The 26689-nt window shown below is 50.5% G+C and overlaps 1 protein-coding gene across 4 annotated transcripts; it reads left to right on the top strand.

Annotated features, from left to right (window-relative positions):
- On the top strand, window positions 1–25911 carry LOC143015820 (phospholipid-transporting ATPase IH-like). Of its 4 annotated transcripts, none has more exons than XM_076169923.1 (30): window positions 1–526; window positions 8241–8363; window positions 8486–8575; window positions 9324–9404; window positions 10160–10267; window positions 11345–11473; window positions 12314–12417; window positions 12535–12585; window positions 12699–12763; window positions 12855–12936; window positions 13033–13183; window positions 13283–13480; window positions 13570–13743; window positions 13834–14000; window positions 14117–14188; window positions 14805–14878; window positions 14979–15082; window positions 15333–15514; window positions 15984–16217; window positions 16300–16477; window positions 16561–16663; window positions 16770–16915; window positions 17288–17347; window positions 17450–17577; window positions 17662–17797; window positions 18173–18196; window positions 18974–19039; window positions 19448–19551; window positions 19692–19857; window positions 22876–25911. In XM_076169923.1, exons 1-30 carry the CDS (start codon window positions 488–490, stop codon window positions 23122–23124), a joined length of 3588 nt encoding a protein of 1195 aa, XP_076026038.1. In that variant the 5' UTR covers window positions 1–487; the 3' UTR covers window positions 23125–25911. The 4 variants fall into 4 exon arrangements, with proteins under 4 accessions (XP_076026038.1, XP_076026040.1, XP_076026039.1 ...); XM_076169925.1 differs by lacking the exon at window positions 22876–25911 and adding an exon at window positions 20439–21247; XM_076169924.1 differs by lacking the exon at window positions 18173–18196 and having other exon boundaries at window positions 2–526.
- The last annotated feature ends 778 nt before the right edge of the window (window positions 25912–26689 follow it).

Here is a 26689-nt window from a genome sequence, read left to right as displayed (position 1 = left end):
TTGAATGATGAACTAACCACAGTTGTACAGCAGTGGAGAGAGAGTCGCAGCACGCATGCGCAGCGTAATCTTCTGACGTATGAGCGTTACGTTTCGCATCGCATTGCCCCGCGACACCGCGCGCTCTACCGCCGTGCAGGACACACACGGAGCCCGCGGAGGGACGTCTTTCTGCGGCGCACGAACGGCCAAGCACCCGGGGGGAGCTACCGTGAGAACGACGTCGAGGGTCTGGGCGGTTCGCTTGCGGCGACGTTTCCCTTGAAATGTAGCCGCTAGCGTGAGTGTAGTTTGCCGCTAAACGCTCCGCCGCTGCGAGGGTCTTCACAGGGATGCCATGAAAATCACAACAGCCCACTGAGACGCCGCTGCTCCCCGCTACCACAGACACCGGCGGCCGTGCGCCATGGATACCGGCGAAAAGCGCCGCATTAGGTAGCGTTTACGAAGATTGAAGGGGGAGCTGGACGTCTCTACCGCTCAGAAGATGGATTTCACCCTGCTCCGGAATCTCATCAGCAGATACGTAAGGGGCCCCGGCTGTCAACACTGTCCCCGCTGGAGCTCTGTGTGTTTCATGTCTCTGCTTTTACACCGAACACGTATTAACCCCACACACACCGCATGTTGTCTCTCTCTCTCTCTCTGTGTGTGTATGTGTGTGTGTGTTCGTGGCTGCGGTACCGGGTCTCTGTGGGGCTGAACGTGTGTCTGTGCCGGTGGGTCCGAGTGCAGTAATGGCTGTGGAGTGTGTAGAATAGAAATAAACTTGGCTGACCCAGTTAAATCAGGCTCATCATTCACGCATTGCATACTAAGCTACAGATTGGTGACAAGTTAGGGGGAAAACACAACATGGAGCGTGTTAGTAAGGTGTCAAGGGGCCACCGTGAACAGGTTCTCTTTCAAAATAATGCTATTCCATCCCTCCAGCAGAGTCCCGGTAAACTCGTTCAGTCGTTGAAGCTGCTCTGGGGGTTTGTGGCGGCTGTGGTTGCTGTGGTTGCCCGGTGTTGCCTGGTGTGCAGAGGACATGAACCTGACAGGACTCAGACATGTGAGGCCTTTCTGTCTTTCTGACTGACACACGCTCGCTGCCATTCTTTGCTCCTCCAAGTATTCTCTGACAGTAAGCAGAATTCAGCCCGGCCTGCTCTGTAGGCAGGAAATGGCTGCGTAATGAGGGCTGATGGTTCTGTCGTATTACCGGTTGGTGGGACAGTGAAACTTTCCAGTGCCGTGGTCCGTCTGTGATGATCTACTGAGACAGGAAGCAGCTGGTGGGTGGGCGGGTGGCTGAATTGGAGGAAAGGCGGTGTAGTAGGAACCGGAACAGACTGTGGCCTGGTGATGCTCATCAAGCTCAGACACCTCTGGGGTATGGAGACGTTTGCTTGATCCTGTCTGCGACCTGCGACCCTGTCACCTGACCTCAAGCTGGGGCTCAGGTGCAGGGGAGATAATCACCTGTGTGTGTGTGTTCTGTTTGTGTATGTGTCTGTTACGAATTTGTCAAAGCAAGTACGGATGAGTGTGTGTGTGTGTGTGTGTGTATTTGCACGCCCACTATGACAGGCTGGGTGAAGGTGTGTCAGGAGCATGACGGATGCTCCGGCAGGCCTAATGTCAGGGGAAATCAGATCTACTAGTGAGGCGAGGAGGAGGAGGAGGAGGGGGGATGGGGGTCATTGAACGCTCCCTTCATCTCTCACCAGGCTCTCCAACCCTTTTTTTTCCCCTCTCCCCATCCCGCTGTTGTCACTTTGCCATGGCAACAAGACGAAGCAGGCAAGGAATTAATCATTAATTCAATTATCAGATATTGATGAAGACTCAGAGGGATGGCTCAGATGTATTTGTGGACCTGTGTCGCTGGTGTGTCGCCTCCTCTTAACCCGGGCCTTCGTCTCAACAGCTGCGGCCTTAATGAGAGCAAACATTACACTACGCCAGGTGATTAAGGTGATTAGCAGGGCGTCCGAGTCCTCGCCCTTTGCAACCTCTTCCTCTGGACGAAGAGAGAGAGAGAGGAGTAAACACGGTTCACACCAAGGTCACTGCCAAAATGTAGCCTCCATTACTTCCACCCAGGCTGAAGTCGTAAAATGTCTTTTTTTAAGGAGGAGTTTCTGATTTAGCCCTCTAATGTGTTTTTGTTTTACTGCCTGAGTTTATGAGCCTTCCTCCATGCGTCGCTCCTATGTGAGTCTTATCCTCCACGCTTTAAGGTGAGCTGAAGCTTTGTTACTCACTTCTGTTTGCTCTTTGGAGGACAGTCTCATGCCAGTGGCTTAATTGCTGAGTCTGCCATCTTTAACTAATGCTACAGGCGCCCGGGCTGTACTCTGAGTGTGAACACAGTCGCCTAATAAACCTCACACACCGTCGGAAGCATTGTTTAGATCTTTGCGGCGCAGCACATTATAGGGAGATTGAAATTTCATTTTCTCGAACACGGCGGTACGGCTGTGTGTGTCGGTACAGCTTAGAAACCTGTTTTCTCACTTCCACTGCAATACGGGACCTGTACAGTAAAGTCTATGTGTTTTGTGTGGAAAATTGTGGAGTCATGGCATTTTGCAGTGCATGAAGTTTAAATGGGACAGTGAGTTGTTGTATAATAACCTTTTTCACTCTGCTGGCATCAGAGCATGGTTAAGCCTTCGTGCAGTTATATTTCACAGGAGTGTGTGTGTGTGTGTGTGTGTGTGTGTGTGTGTGTGTGTGTGTGTGTGTGTGTGTGTGTGTGTGTGTGTGTGTGTCTGTACAGACTCTCGTTCTGCTGCCTCATCAGCCTCATGTGCCAGCAGAAGAGGAAGACAATTTATTTATGATGAGATTTATCTGCTAAATGACCTCTTGCGGTCTTTGATCACATCCTTGGTGTGTGTGTGTGTGTGTGTGTGTGTGTGTATGCGTGGGTCACTGCGTGCATTATGGGTGTGTACTGACTCCGCTCATCACTGTCTCGCCCACCTTTCTGTTGCCCTGGTAATAATAGCGGCGGCATGATAACCCAGACCGGTGCCACCAAGCACGAGATCCTAATGAACTGCATGAGGTCATCTGGACAGGACGGATGTGTGTGTGCGTGTGCTGGGCGGCGGTTATATTAAAAGGTCCTGGTACATATAAGGGCTCACGTATGTCCTCTAAACTAATCTGACCACGTCACTCCTGGAGCAGCCACCTGTGGTTATATCAGCATCAGAGCTTCCATTCTTCCCTCGCTCCTCCATTCAACCTTTACGTCCCCGTGTTTGCACATTTCTCACTTCACCTTCTCACCGTCAGCTCCCAGGAGTGTGTGGGAGGCTTTGGAAACAACTTTGAGCAAGTTTCTGGCTGTGCGTGTCCCCCTGCAAGGTGTTGAAAGGGAAAACAGTCTGGTGGATGACTGTTTGCCACATTATCTACCACCCCTCCGAGCAGCTAAGGGCAGTCTATTCCTGTCCAACCCCCCCGCCCCCCACCTCAGAGACCAGGCCTGGGTGCAGAGAGAGAGAGAGAGAGGCAGTAGGTGACAAACACACAGGCCTTGTGTTTGGCGCGATGGGCCAAGCTGTGTGTGCGTGTGGCTGTATGTGTGCCAGAGAGAAAAGCGACGCATTGTTGTAAGGAGGGAGGGGGGGCTGAAGAACGATCGCCACAGCGAGCGGGTTTAAGTCCAAGGCAGAGTTTCAAAGGCCTGCGTCAGGGTGTTGTCACTTTTAAAATGCCGCTGACATGTTTGTTTTTCCCTCGTTGGAAGCAGATTAAAGTAGCAGGAGGAGCCGGGGGAGAGAAGTCACACAGCTGGATTAAAGAGGCGCGCAACAAATCTCTGCACGTTAAATTGGAGAGGGAAGATCATTGAAAGGGATCTCGCACTTATCCTTTTGGATTTGTAGCATTTGTGCAGCTATTTCAGTCGTCATCGGTCTATTCCTGCCCACTGCCCAACCAAGATAGCGGCACACATACTGTATATGTTCCTGTCTGCACATCCCCTGTGTTTCTACACATATCATGATAACAGCTGTTGTCACTTCTTTTTCCCGTGACCCACATTCCATCTTCATATTAGTTTCTTCCCGGTTGCTTCTTGCGATGTCCACTAGTCTGTTTTGTTTTGGAAGGGGTCTAACTGTTTTTCGAGAGTGTGACGCAGATCTTGAGGACGTTTAGAATTTACTTGATGATCTTTGTCTCGTAGAAATCTGATCTAATCCATTTGTAGGTTATGGGGGGAAAAATAATGTTCTTATTGCGTCATGTGTGTGTGGCCCTGCGTGTTATACACTCGTAGACACGGCGGAGCCTTCTGTGGCTCGTATTGCGTTGCTATGGCGATTAATGGCAGATGAGTGCAGTGCAGTGGAGTGAGTGTGTGATGTACAGGTAGGCTCTGGTCCTTTTTAGCAGATCAAGGTCTCAGGGCTCCTTTCATCTTCTCATAAATGCTATATGACAGGCCACAGCAAATATGAATGCATAATGTATTCAACCCCCCCCCTTTATATTCTCACTCTTAATTTACATAAAGGAGTTTAAATGGGCTGTACTACATTATTGTGTTTGATTTGTCTTGCAGAGATGAAACGGCGTCGGTCAGCACAGTTTAGTTTCACATCAGTCACTTTGTTTACAGGCAAACTTGGATTCTAATCTGATGGGAAGTTTTAAAAAATTCTAATGTAAACAATCAGGATCAGATTGATATGGGCATAAATTGACAGAGGGAGATGTGATTGTGAGTCAGTTTGCTGATGCAGGTAAAAAGGGGCCTGGGTTTAACGTGGGCGTAAGCATTCTGTGCCCGTGTTCCCTCATCTGGCAGAGTTCCCAGATTAAGCATGGGGTCACTCTGTGGACAATGGAATCCCATTAATCCCGTCCATACTGTACGTACGGCTTACTCTGCGTTTCTGCCTCCGTCGCAGTCCGGCGTGCATGTAAATGTAGTGATTTATGAACACAATGGAAAAGCTTTACATAAGATGATGCCAGGATGACTTTCTCTCCTGGGAGTCACACTTTACCTTATATGGCCAAAATGAATCTAAACATAACAAGTGTGAGCATATGTCTCCGCTCTATCCTGCTGGTTCAGATCTCTTACTTAAAGAAACACACACATATACATAGTGTGTGTGTGTGTGTGTGTGTGTGTGTGTGTGTGTGTGTGTGTGTGTGTGTGTGTGTGTGTGTGTGTGTGTGTGTGTGTGTGTGTGCGTGCGCGTGTGCGTGTGTGTTGGGTTTGGATGCGTGGCGTGTTGACACCGTATGTAACTTGATGATGTTGTGGTTTAGGTTGCGTGTTGGTTTGAACACGTGTCGGAGCGTGTATTTTTAACTTTGTTTCCTGCCTAGTGGACACGTTTGCCTCGCTGATTCTAATGCGCTTCTATCCTCACTTAGCGCCAGCAGGACCATGCACACTGAGTGAAAACAAGGCGCTTCTACTGAAACGTCCAGCAAAGAGAACACACAAGTCCCATTCTGTCCCATCTACTGTCCTGTGCCCCCTGACCCTTCCTCTCGCTCTCCTCTTCATGCCCTGATGATGAAGCGGAGAGTATTTCAGTGTGGTTAATAAAGACAAAGCCTCAGTGTCCAGCAAGCGAGCAAGCAGCCACTTTGTTTGACGGAGCAGCGGAGTGAAGAGGGAATAGCAGGCCGGGGTTGATACGGATCAGTGAGGATTAATGATCAGATAGTAACAAACCACAACGCTCTTTATCTCTGTCTGTGTCTCCTTCTCCATCCCTCTCTGTTGTCAGGGCTGGAGACAGACAGGCTGCCAGGGGACGAGGGTGAAGAGAGAGGAGCGCTGCACAGACAGAAATATGAGGCTGTCAGTGAAGGATAGAGAGAAGGAGCTGTGGAGTAAGGCAAGAAGGAGAGAGGACATGCTAGTGTTCCTATGCGTTTCTGTTCCTCTTGTATTCTGTTGTAGCATATCTATAATAACAACAGTACAGTAGAGTGCAGTGTGTCTGAACTGCATTATGAACTTGAATCCAACCTTCTCTCCTAACACAATATGTTGGATTTGTAATTACCAGGTTTGTAATTACAGAGTGGCAGCAGCCACTTTTCCCCTCCTGTTCTTTCATATCAAGCACACACGCTGACATTTTCTGGCCCTACAGGTCCTTCTCTCTCTCTCTCCCTCCCTTTTTCTTTCTCTCTCTCTCTCCCCCCCTTCTCTCTCTCTCTCCCTCCTTCTCACTCTCTCTCTCCCTCCTTCTCACTCTCTCTCTCCCTCCTTCTCTCTCTCTCTCCCTCCTTCTCACTCTCTCTGTCTCTCTCTTTCCCTCCCTCCCTCCCTCTCTCTGTCTCTCTCCCTCGCTCTCACTCTCTCTCTCTCCCTCCTTCTCACTCTCTCTCTGTCTCTCTCTTTCTCTCCCTCCTCTCTCTCCCTCTCTCTCTCTGACCCCCTCTCTCTCTCCTCCTTCTCACTCTCTCTGTCTCTCTCTCTCTCCCTCCATCTCTCTCTCTTTTTCCTGGACGTGGTGTAAGGTTTTATTTTTGACTTTTGAAACTACAGAGGTCTGAGCTCATCAAAGCACACAGATAGAGACACACACACACACACACACACATACAGCCTATCTGTCATTAGGGGATGGAGTGTCATTCTGTCTCGGGTCTCTTGTATCCACTTCAAACTCTTCTTACTCCTTACATCATCTGGTCAGCACAGTTTCTATTTCATGAACCTGCTGTTTGTCTTTCATGTTTCTCCACTGAATCTTTGTAACGCTTGAACTTGTGCGTTGTTTCTTATCTCTCTTTATCTCTACCGACTCTCAAACTCCAGCCTTTCACTTTTGTTCCTCTTCCCTTTTGTGTCTTTGTTCCTCACGTCATCGTTCTGTCCCGCAGTCGTTTTCTGCCTCTGCTCTCATCTCTCGTTCCCCCTCATTCCACTGCGTCCCTGTCAGTGTTGTTGTTCCCACAACGTTTTGGAGGGGTCTCAAGTCAGCTGACACTGTTGGCTCGCCTTCTATTTTTACACCGCTGCCAGTCGCCTGTTGATCGCTGTGTGAGACCTGCAGCAGAGAAAAAGCTTTAGGTGTAACCTTGTAAACCTGTAGTTGTGTATGAATTTCAACTCGTGTTAAACCCAGAGGACTCAGATCATGACGGTCGGACGTGTAACCGGGGTCAGAGGACGCAAACCCTGGCCCCTAAACACACCCAGAGTGTCAGTCAGTGGCAGCGATCTGCTAGATTTCCTCTGCCAAGTCGTTAAGGACATTTTAAGCAGGGAAGTTGGTTCCACTGAAGCGTTTGTTCCCAAACTTTTCTGCCCGTGCTCAACACTTTTTCTCTTTGAGCTGTGTCAGGCTGTGGTGCTCTGCCAGCGCTCTCAGGCCAAAGCGTTTGTCGTCGTGCAGGGAAGCCAAGTGGAAAGAAAAGGAATGTTGCGGTCTCCTGCCTGTTGTCTTTCCTTGGAGCGCCTCCACATCCCGCATCAGTGTTTAATAGACGCATTACTAAATCCTGCAGAATCGCTTTTGTTAGCTCAGATGAGGGAGGATCATAGACGGAGCTTTTGCACACACACACACACACACACGATCCAATATGAAATCTCTCTCTGACTCCAGGACATTGGATCGGCACGGTAGGAACAGAAGGAGCGGATTGTTTTTGAAGACTGCAGATGGAAAGAGTGAGACGTTGAGGGACGGTCCAGGCTGCAGGGAGGACGAGAGGGAAGAGCGTGAGAGAGAAATGACGAGTCAGCACTTTTATGACTCGGATCCTTTTGTGACTCCCTCCTACGCAAACTCCAACCTGGACTCGTACTTCACTCAGCTTCCTGTCCTCTGGTGTGAGCTTGTTTGTTTTAAGAGTCACATCATCCAAAGTAACCCAATGCAGCCGCCTCGCTTCTTTCCTTTTTTTTGCAGCTTGTTCCACCAGGGACAATTAGCTCAAGTTCCTCAGGCTGTTTCCTTGAGCGGATCAAATTAAGAATCAGTCAGTGGTGACCTCTTTATGCTTGGCACGGTGGCTGGGTGGTTTGTGCCGCTCCCTCACAGCGAGAAGGCCCTTAATGTGAAGCCAACCGGGCCTCTCTGTGTTGAGTTTGCATGTTCTCCCCCTGTGCTCCAGTCCCCCCCCCCTCCCCCCCCCCCTCCCCCTCTTTGTGCAGAGATATGCAGACTAGGCACATTAGAATCTGTAAATTGAGATAGATTTACCTTACAAGTGAGCAGAAGTCTCTCTCTCTCTCTCTCCTTCAGTGTGTGGGGGAGGAGAACTGGGTGGACAGTCGGACGGTGTACATCGGGCACAAAGAACCTCCTCCAGGAGCCGAGGCCTACATCCTTCAACGTTTCCCTGACAACCGCATCGTCTCCTCCAAGGTGAGCAAGCCGCGGCCCCTGCGTGCACGAGCTCAACGCCGCTCCGTGCTCTTCATCGCCGGGACAACGGCATAATCCCTCCTCTGACCGTCTAAACTCTTGCTGCTCTTCTCTTTTGCCAGTACACCTTCTGGAACTTTATACCCAAGAACTTGTTTGAGCAGTTCCGAAGAATCGCAAACTTCTACTTCCTGGTGATCTTCCTGGTCCAGGTGAGCTCTGCAGACAAAGCACTGAAACAAAGCAATGCTATTTGTTCCCTGAGCTGCTGATGTTTCCCCTCAGTGTCGGCCGCAGCGTGAGGCTTTGTGCGTTCTTGTCAGTGTTGTGTGAAATTCCACACTCTTTTCACAGGACTAATCTGGCTCAGCACACACACACACACACACACACACAGTTAATCCTACTCTGTTTGTATCCAGACCAAAGTCCTCTTAAGCTTTTATTTACTATCTTTAAAAATGACTGTTATGAATGCTAAAGCGCACGTTTAAGACTTTGAATCTCTCGTTACAGATTATCGATATTTGACAGTAAAACTAATCTGAGTTGATCTGTAATCTGGGCTAACTTTGATAGATTCAGCAGCCTTATTTCTGTTTGTATCAGATTCTTTGTTCTATGCAGGATACAGTCATTAAAAAGCTGTTGAAGTGACGCGTACGTGTTACTCAGATGCCTCCAAGACGATTACACATCCTCCCACCTGCAAATTACCCAAACCGGGGCTCTCTGGGATTTATTAGTGCAATATCATGTTTCAGCCCCGCCAGCATGGACGCCAATTACTGTAACGTCTGTAATGAGCAAATAGCAGAGGACAGGTCGGGCTCACATTACTCCCTCACTCTGGGTTTGTTGTTTGCTCGCTCCGTTCCCCCTCCCCGCTCTATGTCGAGCTCCCCCCCCCCCTCTCCTCTGCCTCCCATCTTCACCCTGCATCTTCCTCTCCTCTCACAGCTCATCATCGACACTCCCACCAGCCCGGTCACCAGCGGCCTGCCCCTCTTCTTCGTTATCACCGTCACCGCCATAAAACAGGTAGGGTGTACACACACACGCACACACACGCACGCACACACACACACACACACACACACACACACACACACACTCTCTCGCATTTCCCAGGAAATATAGCCTGCCCCTCCTCGTAAACACCAGCTCCCGTCCTCGCGTGAACACACACACACACTCCTACCAATCTACCGCTCTATTATTCCTACACACACATTCCTCTCTGGGAGAAAAGGACATGCCATTGAGTGTGTCTGGTGATGTGGGAAATATGATAATGAATGCTCTCCTCTGTTAATCACTCCAGCTGAGTGTCCCGTGCCCCCTGGAGGAGACGCTTCCTCTCGGCGGCTGCGGTGGCGGTGGTGGCGTCCCGATGCTGAGCGATGGGGCGGTGTTAGTGATAGATGGAGCCGCAGGTTTACTGGGTTTTACTGGGACATCAATCTAAAATGCGACTTGTCGGCTACAAATCCAGGAAACGGGTCAACTAGCTGGAGGAGCACAATACTTATTAATTACATTGTATGATTTTCACTTCTCCCTCTCTCTCTCTCTCGTCCTCTCTCTCTCTCTCTCTCTCCCTCCCTCTCTCACACTGTGCTCTGGCCTCAATTCTCTCTGCACAATAATCTATATTCTCTTCCCCCCCTCCCCTCCTCTTGGCTTCTCCTCCCCGCCATCTTTTTTGCGTCCCTCTGCGTCCCTCTCTCTCTCCCTCTCTCTCTCTCTCTCTCCCCCCCGCCCCCTCCCCCCCTCTCTCTCCCTCCCTCTCTCAGGGCTATGAGGACTGGCTCAGACACAAGGCGGACTGCTCTATAAACGAGTGTCCGGTGGACGTGGTGCAGCAGGGGAAGGTGGCGAGGACGCAGAGTCACAAGCTACGGGTAAGAATGGCCTCATTAGAGCAGCACAAGCACCTGAGGCCACAAAGGCAGAGCCACTGTACTGCTGCAGAGCTCACTTTCTCTCTCTCACACACACACTTACTCACTCACTCACTCTTTCTCAATCTCTCTCCAGCTCCTTCTCTCTCTCTCACTTTGTTTCCATCGTTCCTCTCTCTCTTTTCCTGTCTCTATTCCTTTCCCAGTCATAAATTGCCCCGAAACTCTAGCGTCAGAGCAGTCAGAGTCCCCTAGAGCGCCACGCCAGTCCCTTGGAGAATGATTAGGACCAATGCTGCTCTTAACTTAAGGCTGTATCTTCTCCCCGTCTTATCCTGTGTAATTCTGAGGTTTGTTTAAGAGCCGGGAAGTCACACATGGAGGTACCAAACACGGTACCATGACGATGATGTACCGTTTGCTTTCTCTTTATGTGGGAAGGTGTAACGACTCCAACAATGCATCTAATTGATGCAGAGGTGCTGTTGCCCGTGTTGAGGGCTTGTGTGGGCGGCAGGTTATCTTAAGAATGAGGCCTCGCGGCGCTACAAGGTTGTAGAACGCTGCAGTTTGTATTACTACAGCTCCAGATTTAGCTCCTCGCTTGTGTGCAGTGCGGGGAGGGATGACAGATACACAGCTCTTTGGCTCACGAGGACCAGGATTGAGAACAGCTGTGTGTGCGGCCGCGGCGGTCATCTTAACTGAATTTCATAGGTCAGGAAATGTGAAAGACATCGGTCCACGTGCCGCACATGTCCGCTCTCTCGCCGCACATCCAACAGGGAAGGATTAGAGTAGGAGGACGGGGAACAGGAATAATGATGAATGTATCAATTGTGCAAAAAATCAGAGAGCATGTGTCGTGTGTACAGTTGCCGTGGCGATGGGATTTATCCCCGCTTAAGCCGCTCCGCTCGCATAATCTGTTACGCAACTCTACAATCCTGTGGAAACGTTCAGAGTGATGTCACAGGCAGAGCAGATGTGGAGCTGCACGTCTTTTGGTCTTTAAACAGTTAATATGCGATATTGTGATGTGATGTTGTGTGTGTGATGTGTTGTCTGTTCTGTTAGGTGGGGGACGTGGTGGTGGTGCGGGAGGACGAGACGTTCCCCTGTGACCTCATCCTGCTCTCCTCCTGCCGCCAAGATGGCACCTGCTACGTCACCACCGCCAGCCTGGATGGGGAGTCCAGTCACAAGGTACCAGGATGTACAGCCGTGTGTGTGTGTGTGTGTGTGTGTGAGCGTGTGTGTGTGTGAGCCACTTCAAAGCTATGATTCACACCACATGTGATCACAAATATAGGAATCCTCTAAAGTAAAGGAGCTAAATCTAAGCGGTACATAAATAGATCTTTCTTCATTACGCACCGACACAAAGCCTTCTTGTGTTCCAATTGTTCCGTTTTGTTTCCATGTTTCTTTTTTAATTCGTTTAACCAATTGTTATTCTTAGGTTTTATGGTGATTCATTGCCTCGACACCTTATTCTTATGATCTAGAACTGGATGAAACTGTAGTGTGTTGATATTGTACTTTGCTTTTTGAGTGAAGTTTGACTTTAGTAAAGCTACAACCTCTCACACACACACACGCACACACACATGCAAAATTCATAAACTTATATGGCACGCAGCGATGAATCCCATTATACGTTTCATCCTCCTTAGTGATGTTCATCCGTGTCACTCACACAACCCTATGCATGACTGAACACACACACACACACACACACACACACACACACAGCCGATAGAATCCCCACCTCCATCCTCTCTCCTCCTCCATCCCCCCTGGTGTGCTCACCGTCCCAGCATGCTGCCTTCTGCTGACCTGAGGAGTCGTATAATGACGCCGCTCCCCCGCCTGCTGTCTCCAGCCCGTCATGCAGGAGGCCAGCTGGGGGCCGCGACACCAGACTTGAGAGAAGCCACCCGACTCTAATTAGTAACTGCGGCTGACATTTTCCTGTCTTTTTCTCCCTCTTCCCCGTGTTTCCCCCCCTTTCCTCCGCCCTTCCTCCTATCCTCCCTCCCTCAGACCTATTATGCAGTACCAGATACCATGGCCTTTAGAACGGAGCAGGAGGTGGATTCTCTACACGCCACTATTGAATGTGAACAACCGCAGCCTGACCTCTACAAGTGAGTGTGACATGTTCACTGATGCTCACTCTTATGTAAACACCTACACAAACTCTTGGAAACAGACGCTCCTCTCTGCCTCGCCCTCCGATGATCCGTTTGTTTGTTTTCCTCCAGATTTGTGGGACGCATCAACATTTACAAGGACAAAGAGGAGCCTGTGGCGAGGTGGGTTGGTCTTTAATGTTCATCAATCATGCTTTGTAACGATGACGCAGACTGTGCGCATGATTCAGATGCCTTAGATTGTGTTCTTATTTCAGACTCTCTTGTTCTTGCAGACCTCTCGGGGCTGAGAACCTTCTTCTAAGAGGAGCCACGCTGAAGAACACACAATATATTTATGGTAGCACCGTGGTTTTGCTCTGCTTCGTGTCTCTTGAACAAGGCTGACGTCGGTATTGTCATGGTAACCCAGGGTTTGTCTCTCCCCTCAGCTGTTGCGGTGTACACTGGCATGGACACCAAGATGGCACTGAATTACCAGTCCAAGTCTCAGAAACGCTCCGCTGTAGAAAAGTACGACTCACATCCTCACCTAGCACCATTAAGTTTACGTTCTTGGCCAGGCAACTCGTCCTGACCCCCCCCCTGACCTCCTCTGTCTGTCTGCAGGTCAATGAATGCCTTCCTGATAGTCTATCTGTGCATCCTGATCAGTAAAGCGGTGATCAACACCGTTCTGAAATATGCCTGGCAGTGGTCTCCTGACAGAGACGAGCCCTGGTACAACCACAGGACCGAGAACGAACGCCAGCGCCATGTGGTTGGTCTTCTACAGCCGACTTCACAATTACATCCTGGGCATCCACCCTCAGTCTCCTCTAACATTGCTCCTCCTTCTCTCTCTCTCTCTCTCTCTCAGGTGATCCGAGCGTTCACAGACTTCCTGGCCTTCATGGTTCTGTTTAATTACATCATTCCGGTGTCGATGTACGTCACTGTGGAGATGCAAAAATTCCTGGGCTCCTATTTTATCACTTGGGACGAGGAGATGTTTGACGAGGAGCTGGGAGAAGGAGCGCAGGTCAACACCTCCGACCTGAACGAAGAGCTGGGGCAGGTACGCACGCTCAGGCGAGAGCATACGTCACAGATGTGTACAGACGTGACCTTTAACCCGGCCTTATGGCGTTCCTCCCCTCGTGCCAGGTGGAGTACGTGTTCACCGACAAGACGGGAACTCTGACGGAGAACAACATGGAGTTCATCGAGTGCTGCGTGGACGGGAACGTGTACATACCTCACGCCATCTGCAACGGCCAAATCCTCAGTGCCGCCTCCAGCATAGACATGATCGACTCCTCGCCCGGAGGATACAGGAGGGTAAGAACACACACCAACACACACGTGACACCGCAACTCCAAATGCCAAAGAAAACATAAACTAAAGTTGATGGTGTCGTGGCGGCGCAGGAGTACGAGGACCTGTTCTTCCGGGCGCTGTGTCTGTGCCACACGGTGCAGGTGAAGGAGGAGGAGACGGTGGACGGCATCAAGAGGGGCATCCACCAGGGCAGGCCCACCTCCTTCTACATCTCCTCCTCGCCCGACGAGGTGGCTTTAGTGGAAGGGATGAAGAGGTAAGACGCAAACACGCCGCCGGGCTCAGAGTCTGGACTCAGGCTTGTGTGACACATGCAGATGCGTAGTAACACAGTAACTTCACTCACCGCCTCCCTCGCCCCTGTGTTGCCAGGTTGGGTTACACCTATCTGAGACTGAAGGACAACCACATGGAGATCCTCAACAAAGATGATGAAATTGAAAGGTGCGTCCTGCTAAGTGCCTGTGTGTGTTACACCACAGGATTAAATGAGAGTTAATCTCCTCCTCCTCCTCCTCCTCCTCCTCATGTAAAACTGCCCTGGGGGTAAACAGATATCAGCTTTATAGATCATATTCCACAGCGCTTACAAAAAAGTGTAGCCACAACAAAGAGTGACAAGGATTAGGAGGTAGAATCTGTCCAGTCAGAACAAAATTCTCCCAAAAAGAATGAAGGGCAGCAAATTCTCCCTCCCTCTGTCTCTCCCTCTCTCCCCCTCTCTCTCTCTCTCTCTGCCTCCATCACTCTCTGCAGTGGCCTGTCAATAGTGAGCTATTTTAAGAGAGCAGTGGAGGTAGAGAAGGAACGATGTGTATCCAGCAGATGTGAGACTTTGGGGGGCACCGAAAGGCAAACTGCACTATGCTACTTTCATACTTCAGCCTCCTCTTTTTGGCTCGTGGTTTAAACCAGCAGACCGTTCTACAATTCACTGAATAGAAAAAGCCAGATCAGCTGGAATAGAAAGAAGAATAAGAGCAGATTTTCAGATTCTTTTCAGTTTGGCTCCTGAGTTTGTTGTTTTACTTCAATCAATCAGAAATGTTTTGCCCCGCAGGTTTGAGCTGCTTCACGTGCTGAACTTTGACTCTGTGAGGAGGAGAATGAGCGTGATCGTCAGGTCAAGCTCAGGTAAGACCTCTACGCTCACATGCTGAGTTGCTGAGTGTGCTTCCTCTTCCTCTCTTGCGTGTTCATGTATGTGGCCATGCGTGTGTCTGTGGTCCCTCAGGAGAGTACCTGCTGTTTTGCAAGGGGGCAGACTCGTCCATCTTCCCACGTGTGGTGTCGGGGAAAGTGGAGCAAGTGAAAGCCCGGGTGGAGCAGAATGCTGTGGTGAGTGCGGAGACGTCAGAGAGAATATTTACCGGCTCTGATGATCCTCATTAGCTCAGTAATGAGGCTCTGTGTATTAAGGAGCCACTGCCCCAGATAAAAGAAATGAATTAATGAGTCCCGTGATGACTTTATATGCTGCTCCAGTTGCTTTTCCAAGCTGCAGAGAATCAAATTCAGCAAATCCCAGAACACACACGGGAAAAGTGTCACAACATCATCCAGCATCTCTGTCTTTGCTGTAACACAGGAGGGCCTGCGGACGCTGTGCGTCGCCTATCGGAGGCTGTCGCCGTCAGATTACGTGGAGGCGTGTCACCAACTGACCGAGGCCAAGCTGGCCCTGCAGGACAGGGAGCAGAGGCTGGCCCAGGCCTATGACATCATCGAGAGGGACTTTGTGCTCCTGGGGGCCACGGCAGTGGAGGACAGGTTGGTCGTCACAGAGAGCGAGAGGTGGAAAATCTAAAAAAAAAATAGAAGCGGTGCAGCAGCAGGGAGACAGAAGGGAGAATTAATGAGTCATGAAGCCGTAACCGTAACATTGTCACGACTCATGAGGGTGAGCAAGACTCATTCTGAGTGCTAAAACGTGACTTCCTGCCTCTCCTGAGCCATTTGTTTCCTTTTCCCTGTTGCAATATTTTCTGTCCTGCCGTCTTATCTTTGCTCAGTCAGTGTGACTTCAGTATTGACGTTTAAAGTCATTTTTCTCTAACTGATCAATCCTCTGACTGGCAGATTGATTCCCTGAAAGACAAACCGGTGATGGAGCGGGACAGGGGTGGTCATTTATTGATGAGTTATCAGCGGCTGATTAATTGATAGATTGGGAGATTGATGGATGCTTTAACCTCACCAACCTGCGGGTTTAAGGAGTAATCGACATATTGACACGCAGGCTCCAGGAGAAGGCTGCAGACACCATCGAGTCCCTGCACAAGGCCGGGATGAAGGTGTGGGTCCTGACAGGGGACAAGATGGAGACGGCGGCGGCTACTTGCTACGCTAGTAAGCTGTTCCGCCGCACAACGCAGATCCTGGAGCTGACCAAGAAACGCACAGAGGAGCAGAGCCTGCACGACGTTCTGTTTGAGCTGAACAGGACGGTTCTCAGACAGCGCTCCATGTCCGGGTATGGGGACAAAGTGTAAACAGAGCAAACCGATACTTTACACACTCTTTGCAGGCGGGCTCACATTGCGTATCTGTTCCAGGTTGTCAGTGGACTGCCTGGACTTTGGTCTGATCATCGACGGGGCCACTCTGTCTGCGGTGCTGAAGCCCAGCGAGGAGCGCTCCGGCCCGGCCAGCTACAGGGAGATCTTCCTGGACATCTGTCGCAACTGCAGCGCCGTGCTCTGCTGTCGAATGGCGCCGCTGCAGAAAGCGCAGGTACGGAAAACCTGCAGCTTCACCTGCCAAACAGTCTGAGGCTCTAGGGAGGCAGATTTCAAGTTTTTCTTTGTTTTTCGCAGATTGTGAAGCTAATCAAAGCCTCTAAGGAGAAACCCATAACTTTGGCCATCGGGGACGGAGCCAACGACGTCAGTATGATCCTGGAGGCACACGTGGGCATCGGTGAGCTCATCTCATCGGCAAACACACACACACACGGGCGCGCTCACATCATCACAATGTTATGTCCCTGTGTAGATCCCACGTAACAGATCTCTTGTTCCCGCAGGCATTATGGGTAAAGAAGGACGGCAGGCGGCGAGGAACAGCGACTACGCCATCCCAAAGTTCAAACACCTGAAGAAGATGCTGCTGGTTCACGGCCACTACTACTACATCCGGATCGCTGAGCTTGTTCAGTACTTTTTCTACAAGGTAGGAGATGAATGATCTGTGCGTTCCCCCGCCTCACACATGTTAATCACCGTGTCTCAGTTCCAAACCAAACAAAGCAGCAGATTTGGGAGCTATCTCATGAATCCCCGGTGCATCATTCTCTCCTGGAACCTGGGCGAGGATGATCAGCGTAGGCGGCATCCCGCTGCCCTGCCAACGGATTCACGCTCTTCCGCTTGGCAGGCCGGCTGGTTGCGGCCCACTCAATGAGCTTATAGCACGCACGTCTTTGCATAAACAGAAATGTGTAGATAGTAGCATTTTTACATCCTCCAAATCTCCCCGCGTCTGCTCATCACATGCTAATCACTTTCTCCTTTTGCTCCTTTATTCTCCCTTAAATCCCTCCAGAACGTGTGCTTCATCTTCCCTCAGTTCCTGTATCAGTTCTTCTGTGGGTTCTCCCAGCAGGTAAACATCTCCGCTAGATCTCAGAGCTCACAGTTCAGTGTATTCTGCCCTCACAACACATCTAAACACACATAACCATGTCGGGCGCTTCTCTCTTGGCAGCCCCTGTACGACACGGCCTATCTGACGCTCTACAACATCAGCTTCACCTCGCTCCCCATCCTCCTCTACAGCCTGGTAGAGCAGCACCTCACCATAGAGGCGCTGAAGAGGGAGCCCTCTCTGTACAGGTGAGCTCCATGGAAACGCCAGACTGGCCTCCATCAGGTCGCCGGTCCTTTCTGGTCTTTACCGCCCCTCTCCGTGCGTCTCAGGGACATCGCCAAGAACTCGCTCCTCCGCTGGCCCGTCTTCCTGTACTGGACGTGCCTGGGTGTGTTCGACGCCGTTATCTTCTTCTTTGGTGCCTACTTCCTTTTTGACAACACCACCTTCACCAGCAACGGCCAGGTAAGCCCCGCCCACCCAGCCCCCGTCCCGCCTGCCCCTACATGTACACACAACTGGTACTCGTCCGTGAGTGAGGAGGGAGGAACTGTGCGGTCTCGGTCAGTCACGGTAAGGTTCCTGGCTCAGTGGCGCCCCCTGTAGACAGACACACATTGGGCTCTCATTCATAGCGACAGAGCAGTAGCATCTTTCTCTGTGTTGTTAATTTGTATCATGTCAACAGTTCTGGATTGCCTTTTGGTCCTGTTTGGTTTTTTTTTAAGTTGAAACATCCTGAAGTTCATTTTGTCCTGATTCTTTTCTCTCTTCTTCTTCCTCCTCTTCTTCCTCCTCCTCCTCTGCTTCCTCTCTCGTTATTTTGCTCCTCTTCCTCAGCTTATGACCACCAACACACAGATGGTAAGCCTCTGTCTCTCTCTCTCTCTCTCTCTCTTTGTTTTGTTTCTTCTTCTTTTTAAGTTCCCGTCGTTAACCCTTTCAGGCTTTCAGTTTGACCGTCTCATCCACTCCACCTCCATCCTCTCCCTCACCTCTGAGTCACCCATGCACTCCCATCTGGATGTGTAGCTTCCTTAGCGCTCCATCGTCTCCTAATCTCTGAATCCTGCACAGTACCTGATCTTAGCAACTCCACTAACATAGTAGAGACTGTAGACGCTCCCCCCCTCCCCTCCTACATTATTCTTGTCTTTTGTTGCGGTAGCATAAATTCTGTTACATGTGTAGTGTGTTTCTGCATTGGGGCTGGGTGTGTGTGTGTGTGTGTGTGTGTGTGTGTGTGTGTGTGTGTGTGTGTGTGTGAGTTCCTTTGTGGAGTAAAGACGGGCACACCGACACCCACAGCCAAACATGGCTGTTACATAAATCCCCAGTTTTCTGCGTTTTCCTTTCCTCCATCTCTCCTCCCTCCTCCCTCGCTCCCTGCCTCCCTCCTCCCTCCCTGCTCTCGTCTCCCATCTGTCCTCTCCTGATGTCTGCTTTGAAAACACAGAACAAAAACCTCCAGAGAATCGTCCAGCACAGAAATGTGGACGTGTTTGACCCAGACCTCCCACTGCAGCAGATGTGTGTGTGATGTGAGGGTGTGATGTGAGGGTGTTTGGTGATGGTGTGTGTGTGTGTGTGTGTCCACTGACCAGACTGACCTGTGTTTGTTTCCCCTCTTTCTCCATGTAGATGTTTGGGAACTGGACCTTCGGGACTCTGGTCTTCACTGTGCTGGTGTTCACCGTCACACTCAAGGTGTGTGTGTGTGTGTGTGTGTGTGTGTGTGTGTGTGTGTGTGTGTGTGTGTGTGTGTGTGTGTGTGTGTGTGTGTGTGTGTGTGTGTGTGTGTGTGTGTGTGTGTGTGTGTGTGTGTGTGTGTGTGTGTGTGTGTGTGTGTGTGTGTGTGTGTGTGTGTGTGTGTGTGTGTGTGTGTGTGTGTGTCACTCGCTGACACCTTACATAATTCCTCTGTCGGGAATGAGTTCACCGTCAGTGCGAGCGAGCGAGGGTGTGTGTGTGTGTGTGTAATGAGGCACGTGCTAAGCAGCATGTGATCTACGTGATTGACTGCGCTGGGCCTCTCAGTTTGCACAGCGGTGATGCCCGTAGGCGCAGTTATCGATTGGGCGAGCGCGGAGTGTTTATGTCTTCTGTGTGTTGCAGCTGGCCTTGGACACACACCACTGGACCTGGATCAATCACTTTGTCATCTGGGGGTCGCTGCTCTTCTACGTCATCTTCTCTCTGCTGTGGGGAGGCATCATCTGGTACCTGCTGCCTTCTGCACGCTCACCTTCACGTTGACCAACCCACGCACGGATCGCACAAGAGAGCGATGGGGGGAGCTTGTGTATTGATCCTCTCTTTCCTTCCCCTTCCCCTCCCTCTCCCCCCCCCCCTTTCCCAGGCCCTTCCTGAACTACCAGAGGATGTACTACGTCTTCATGCAGATGTTGTCCAGCGGTCCGGCCTGGCTCAGCATCATCCTGCTCATCACCGTCAGCCTGCTGCCAGACGTCATCAAGAAGATCCTCTGCAGGGCCACGTGTCCCACAGCCACCGAACGTGCACAGGTGGGACCTGAGCACACACACACACACACACACACACACACACACACACACTGTTAGCTGAAGCCAGTCGTCCTGGATGGCAGCGTGAGAGACGTGGGGTAAACGAGTGCGTCGGCCTGCCAGATAGAGGACGAGCTGAGGATGTGTTGACTTATCTGCTCTGCCTCAGTCTTAATATTCTGCAACCTGACACAAATTCTGACTAACATTCCATATTCTTCTCCTCTCACACAGCGTCTCACACACACTCAGGCGTTATCGCTCAGTGTGCAGGAGGCATTTAGTGGGATTTGCTCCAAATGCCTCCCGTATTAATTGACGATTATTTCCAGCGTTGCGTTAGGATTCATCTTGCCAACACAAATATGAGAATGAACGATCTGACTGATTTCTTCCTGCTCTGCTCTTTCCTCTTCTCTCCTCTCGCTGCTTCCTAACGGACCATCAAACTCCACGCCTCCCTCCCTCCCTCTCACACGCCCTTTGTTCTGTCTGAATTCTCTCCTCCTGCCCTTCTTCATCTTCCTCTCCTTCCTCTCCTTCCCCCTCTGGCTCGCTCTTTCCGGCGGGACCGTCTGCAGTCCAAACGCCCGTGCCTTACTGTGGAGCCGTCCACCATCTTCATGCTTTCTCAGTCGTCCAGCAGATTGAGTTTCTGATCGGCCCAGAGAGACGAGAGAGGAGCGCCAAGAGGAGGTGACTCTCTCTCTCTCTTTTACGCTCCCGTCTCTGTCTGCATGGTGGCATGTCTAACACACCGTCTACACACTGTCTACACACCGTCTACACACCTCGCACTCTGTGACACTAACAGCAACGCTTAAGTCTTGGCGATTCTGCAATACAAGACAGGTTTGATTTGTATTTCATGTGTGTGTTTTGTGTGTGTTGTGTGTCCGTTGTATCCACCGTGTCGTTGGCATGCTCTCCATCTTCATCATGTTTGTTGATGTCCACCTCGCCGTGTGTTTGTGAAACGTCAACGTGAGGTGAAGTTAAGTTAAGATTGCAAACGCTTCACTTCAAATCCTTGAATGTGAAGATCTGCAGCTTTTCTCCGTTTTATTTAAAGGGTTTAGAGGAAAGAATCTATTATAATCCATTACACTCGGCGCTGCGTCCATCAAACAGCTCTGATAGTAATTTGTCGTCTGCACCAGAGATCGTCTGTCATCTGTGGCTGCATGCAAATCAGCAAATCTGCAGAGGTGTAATCTGTCACTTCAGCAGCGGCCACACTTTCCCGCACATCAAATCAAAATGTGAGCGGCCAAGCGAAATGCGATCGGGTCGTATTCATGATGGAGTCTGATGGCAGCCGGCAGACTGGAGTGGAAGCGGATACGAGTCTGACCGGAGCCCGTCATCACCTTCTCTCCTCTAACATGGTCCACAGAAGGTAAAGGCCGCGGGCTCTCCGGGCCCCGCTGGTGCAGAGGCGGGCGGTGAGAGAGACCCGCTACACCCCGAGAGGACCGGCGAGGGAGACGGTGGAAGAAAAGCAGCTCGGACCTACGACTCCATGATGTCCCGCAGCCACGCCGCGTGGGCCAGGGTCACAATGGTAACCACGCGCAGCGAGCTTTGTCGCCGGGGAGCTGGGTTATTAATGCCGGGCGCAGTGATGCTCCCGCGCCGCTCTGCGCCCGCTGCATGGGGGCCGTGCTGCATCCAGGCGCCGCCGCACTAGAGATCTGTCTCCATCACAACCTGCGCTCAGGAACGACAATCTCCTATTAACTCTGCAGTGGCGGTCTGAAGGCACGCTGCGCTTCCTGCTGCATGTGGGACGCATATTAACACCAGCTGAGCTGCAGCCATGTGATTAGACACACACACCGCTTCAAGTGATACTCCAGCACTCTCACCAACATGTTAACAGGAAATGAGCGTCTGACCCGGGTCGCTGGCTTCACTTAACACCTCCGCCCTGCAGGCCTCTGAAGGGACCCTCATGGATCCACCTCACCTGATCTATAGAGCTCTTAAAAGCCGCACCAAATGAAGTTAAACATTTATTTGGATCCAATTTATCCACGGCTGCCTCAGAAAGCGTTTTGGCTCTCTCATCATTCTGCAGCTCATGAGGTTAGAGCAGCTGAGAGAAGGGTGTGGATATGATTGGGTTAGAGTGTTAGAGTCATTACAGCATCACAAGGTGGATTTAGCTTTAAGTGTCTTTGCACTGTTGAGGGAATGCAGTAAGGCTCTGTTAGCTTCAGAGGCCTCATGAAGCAAACCACTGGACTGACTGCTGAGGTGGGGTCAGGCTAAAAACACTCCAGTTTGTGTCAGTCAATCAGTACAGTGCCAGTGACCCGGTTCAGACGCAGAGAGAATCTATCTGGTATCTGTTCCCCCTCCTAATGAAGGAACCGGCCAGCAGGGGGCGCCTCACTCACACAGTACAAGATCCTCAAGTTTGAGATTTTGACCTCTTCATTTAACAGATTGACTCGGTAGATATCAATCAGGCCACGCCCCCCTGTGTGTGTGTCCTGTGTGTTGATGTCAGATTACTCTGAGTAATTAATCCAACACACTCACACACACACATACTCACAAAACTAGTACAGTATAGTTTAACCCCCAGATTTCTCAAGCATCCTGACAAATCTTTGCAGAGGAGGAAACTCTTAGGACATCTAGTGTTGGAAAGTGGGAGTGCAGGCTTGAGTGACCTCCCATTGCATGAATCTCATCCTAACCAGTGGAACATGATGGGTGTTTGTTATGATCAGAGGGTTTCAATACTGAGAGGAACAATCTGTCCAGTAGGTTTCTGTCCTAAAGTCAGAGAGCTTCAGTCTCCTGTCCTCTCTGAACCTGAACCAGCTGAACAAACTATCTGTCTTATCAATGAGTAACAAACCTGTAAACCCTCTGATCATAGCCGTCCCGTTCAGTCTCTCTTCTCTGGTCTCTCCCGCATGTTTACCACCATCTTGCTCTCCTCTTCTACTTCAGTATTTCTCACGATGTTTCGCCCTTCTTCTCCTCCTCTTCCTCCTCCTGCAGGCCTCACAGAAGCCGGTCCGTGGTCTCGTGGCAGAGTTGACTCCGCTGTCCTCCCGTCGGTCGGCTAAAGGCCAGAGCGCAGACTCGTCTCACCTCCAGCGGGGCGCGGCGGAGCCCCTCCCCCACAAACTGCTGTCCCGCCTGGCTGAAGGGGGCGGGGCCGACCTCCGCGCCCTCAGCCCACGTGTGCTCCGCCTCTCGGGGGCGGGGTTCGCCTACTACGCTCCCGGGCCCGAGACGTCGGTGTGAACGTTTCAGTGAATGTTTTGCGGGCAAACGTGCATCTCAAGGATCAAGGATCTCCAAAATACAAAAACAAACACAAAACACCAAACTGTACACGCGGTCTGCAGCACGGAGCCTCGTTCACCACGTGCATTCTGGGCTCCACCTCACAGGACAACCCTTTACATACGGCCGCCCAACTCCTCATCCTCACTCCGGTCACGCCTCTGTTCCGTTCCGTCTCAGCCTCGCCCGAGCTCTCGAAGAATTACTTGAAGACGTCCCGCTGTCTGAGACTCCCAGTGTTCAAACGTGGCGGCTCTGTCCCGTCTCGTCTCCAACGCGTTGGTTAGGCCCCTTTTTTGTTCTCTTCATCCTGGTCTTCACTCTTCATCCTCTCTTGCCTGTTCCTCCGCTCGTGTCCTGACTTTTCCCCTAAGTGTTAAATGTCCGTTGGGAATATTTACGTCCGTGGTCCAGCCAAGTAAGGGCAGCGCCTTCACGCCCTGCCGGTGTGTGTGTGTGTGCGTGTGCATGTGTGCGTGTGTGCGTGTGTACGTGTGGGGGTGTGTGGGTGCCTGTGTCGAGCTGTACTGTATGTATGTGACACACCTTTGCCTTACAGTTACCACACAGCAGCAGGCTAGGAGCCAAAAGGAGGAAAGGTGTAAACGCGGAGGCGGTGTGTTTCTAAAGCCTTACACACACACCCATCAGCTGAAGGAGGGAGGAGGGCGAGGAGGAGGAGGAAGAGGGACGTGCATTCTGTATTCTAGCCGCCCTGCCTTAATTCATACACTCTCATTTCCCGGGGTCAGAGTTGTAGTGGGTTTAATCATGTTTCCAGAGTACATGAGGACGCTCTGGGGCAGAAGTGTCTGCTTCACTGTGTCTCCTCCTCTTTTGTTGTACCTCCGCCATTGTGTCCACTTTTGTCTCCCGTCTTATCTTCCGGCGCAGCGTGTAGCATCTCCTCCGCCGCTCGTCCGTCCTTTCTTCTCCCCCGGTTGTTCCCTCGTCTCCTACTCTCAGACGTCGTTCATCACCAACCGTATCATGACACCTTTTCTTTCCCCTTACCCAGCGACGAGCACACACTCTGCCCTCTCCCGCCACCGTGTGGCCGTGCATGGTAACAGCAGCATGTTTCCCCCCCGCCCCCTTAGTCATTAGCAGAGGCTGCAGGTGGCTTCTTGGTGCTGCGGCCTCCGTGTGCGGACGCTCTGAACGACTGGCTGTGACTCTGTGTTGCATTGTGCTGACTCTGTTGGACTCTTCTGGTGTTTGCTTGCTGCCATGCTACGTGTTATGCAAAAGTTAATGTCCGATCTGTAAGAATGCTAATGTCAGGTCACATTTTCCCTGTTTTTAATATTGTTAAAAAGTACTGATGGCAGTCACTGTTGATGTATGGATGTAACTTATACTTTTGATATGTATTATATAGAGACGGGGGTTCTTGTAGTCTGTTGTGAGTCGGAGGGAGACTTGAATCGGCGATGTCACAATCAAATCAATAGAATGTGGAGCTGCGGCGTCGTCGGCGTCGTCCTCTAGGTGAAGATTGTAGCCGGTGGTGTTTGAAGGATCTTTTCTACATTTCTAACATCTCCACCTCCTTTTTCTCCAAAGCGTCTCTGTTCCCTCATCACACAGCCGCCGAGTCTCTACGTCTCCACGCTCAGACTCTGAGGCACTTTTATACGTTTGTACATTTTATTGTTCACACACATTGCCATTTGCCTACATGTACAGATTTAAGAACCGGTGTGACGGGACACAAATGCTTTATCACAAATCAGGATGTTTCTTTGGTTGCTGTTTCCCCCCCGTCCCCCCTTAGACCCCCCCTCCTCCCCCCTATGCTTGTTCTGCAGTGTCCACCTCACTGTGCTGTTGCCACACACACACACTCAAAGCTCACAACAGTATTATAGTAAGGTCTATTTTATTACCATAGTGTGACAGAGGAAGAAGAGTGTATATTTTATTGTCCTTATCCAGACGCACTACAGGGGGGAACCACCACCTTCTCACTAGTTCTTCTTTGTCGTCGTCCATTGTTGTTCTTTCTTTTGCTATTTTTGTATCCCAGAGAGAAGATATTCTATTTTAACTCTGTTAGAATGTGTGTGTGTGTGTGTGCGTGTTCCAAGTTTGTAACCAAAATGAGAGCAGAATACATTATATGAGGACGGTAGAGGATTACGTAATAACCAATAGGTCTACACACACTCTGCACTTTGCTCTGCGACGGATGGTTTCCCCTCTCAAACAAAAGGTCTATCGTCTGTCTGCTGGGGATTTACACTTCTTCACTCTTCCTCACTCTCAAGTTATTTTTCTACAAGGATTGTAGTCAGTGGGGGGGGGGGGAGGGGGGGTGTGAATAAAAGTGACCAAATAACTTGACTTATAGGAATGAACGTCGCTCGGTGTCTCCAGTCTCCAGTGGGTTTATCGCACCAGCCTTTCTTCTTCTTCTTCTTCTGCTGATCAGAATGTCAAACAGCTTTTTCTACGTCCATCAGCCGGACAGCAGGTGCTCGTTTTGTGGCGCCCGAGCTTCGGCGAAAGGTCCCCAAAACGTCAACGACACACTGCTGCGCTCTTACAAAGGCGAGCGGGGCGGCACGCACGTCATCTTCATCACCTTCAGTACAGCTCTGTTTCTATTTACTAAATGGGTTTTGAGAACCTGTTTTTGGTTTTTTTGTATAAAGATTTTAAAAGATGTTGACTTCTTTGCCAGCCTGTCTGTAGCAAAACGAGGGCAAAGCACTGTAGTGTCATTCTGCTTGTAATAAAGAAAGAGTAAAAATGGGTCTGCTCTGTATTCTGTAGGTCGTTGAGGTCAAACCTGAGGTGTCGGTCCAGAGGTCACGTTGTTTCTTATAACATGAAACTCTTGATTCTTACTCAGGTTTGCATCTCTCACCCTCCAATAATGAGTGAATGTCCACAAGCTGAGACCCCTCACACTCCAGCTGATCGAGTCCTCCCTCTGTCCACGTAAGCATCAGAACTAACACATACACGTATACACACTGTTCCTCCTGCTCTTCAGATACGTAAGGTTGGAGGGATTCAGCCTGATGGATTGATTTTCTTGTTAGGGAAGCAGACAGGAAACAGTTCAATGAGGGATATTACTTTACCTATTAGGAACATTACACAACAGGACATATTTGGCAACAAGCAGGTATTATTGTCTGTCTGGTTATATAACAGCTTACAGACAGAACTATATCTGTGTGTAATACTGATATTTTGGTATGAAACAAGATATTCTCTGGGGTTTGGGGTGTGTGAGGGCTTAAATGTGTGTTTCCATGGATACATTACGGTAAAGTGACTCCACTGTCACATATTGTAGACCGGTGAGGGAAGTGAACGCTGAATGTTTATCTGTGTGTTCATATTTTCTGAAACCACCGACAGCTGACGCTCAAATGTCAAATATCAGCATCAGGGCGCGTGCTCTTGTTGTCACTACAGCTTTATACCACACGGGGGCAGTGTTGGCTTTCAGTATGAACGCACGTCTGTCTTGGAGCTGCCTCGTCACACCGCTGTTATTCCTCTCTCC

Source organism: Genypterus blacodes, unplaced genomic scaffold (genome assembly GCF_046128005.1).
Source record: "Genypterus blacodes isolate CSIRO-AG114 ecotype Tasmania unplaced genomic scaffold, CSIRO-AGI_Gbla_v1 ptg000214l_1, whole genome shotgun sequence".
Classification (NCBI taxonomy): domain Eukaryota; kingdom Metazoa; phylum Chordata; class Actinopteri; order Ophidiiformes; family Ophidiidae; genus Genypterus; species Genypterus blacodes.
Note: the sequence above shows the minus strand (reverse complement) of the source record. Positions and strands in the feature narration are given on the sequence as shown.

Coding starts and splice junctions, on each gene's coding strand:
- LOC143015820 (XM_076169923.1), top strand. CDS start 488: ATGGATTTCACCCTGCTCCGGAATCTCATCAGCAGATAC. Junction 14,189..14,804: donor AAAGATGATGAAATTGAAAG/GTGCGTCCTGCT, acceptor TTTGCCCCGCAG/GTTTGAGCTGCTTCACGTGC. Junction 17,348..17,449: donor TCTGTGGGTTCTCCCAGCAG/GTAAACATCTCC, acceptor CTCTCTTGGCAG/CCCCTGTACGACACGGCCTA.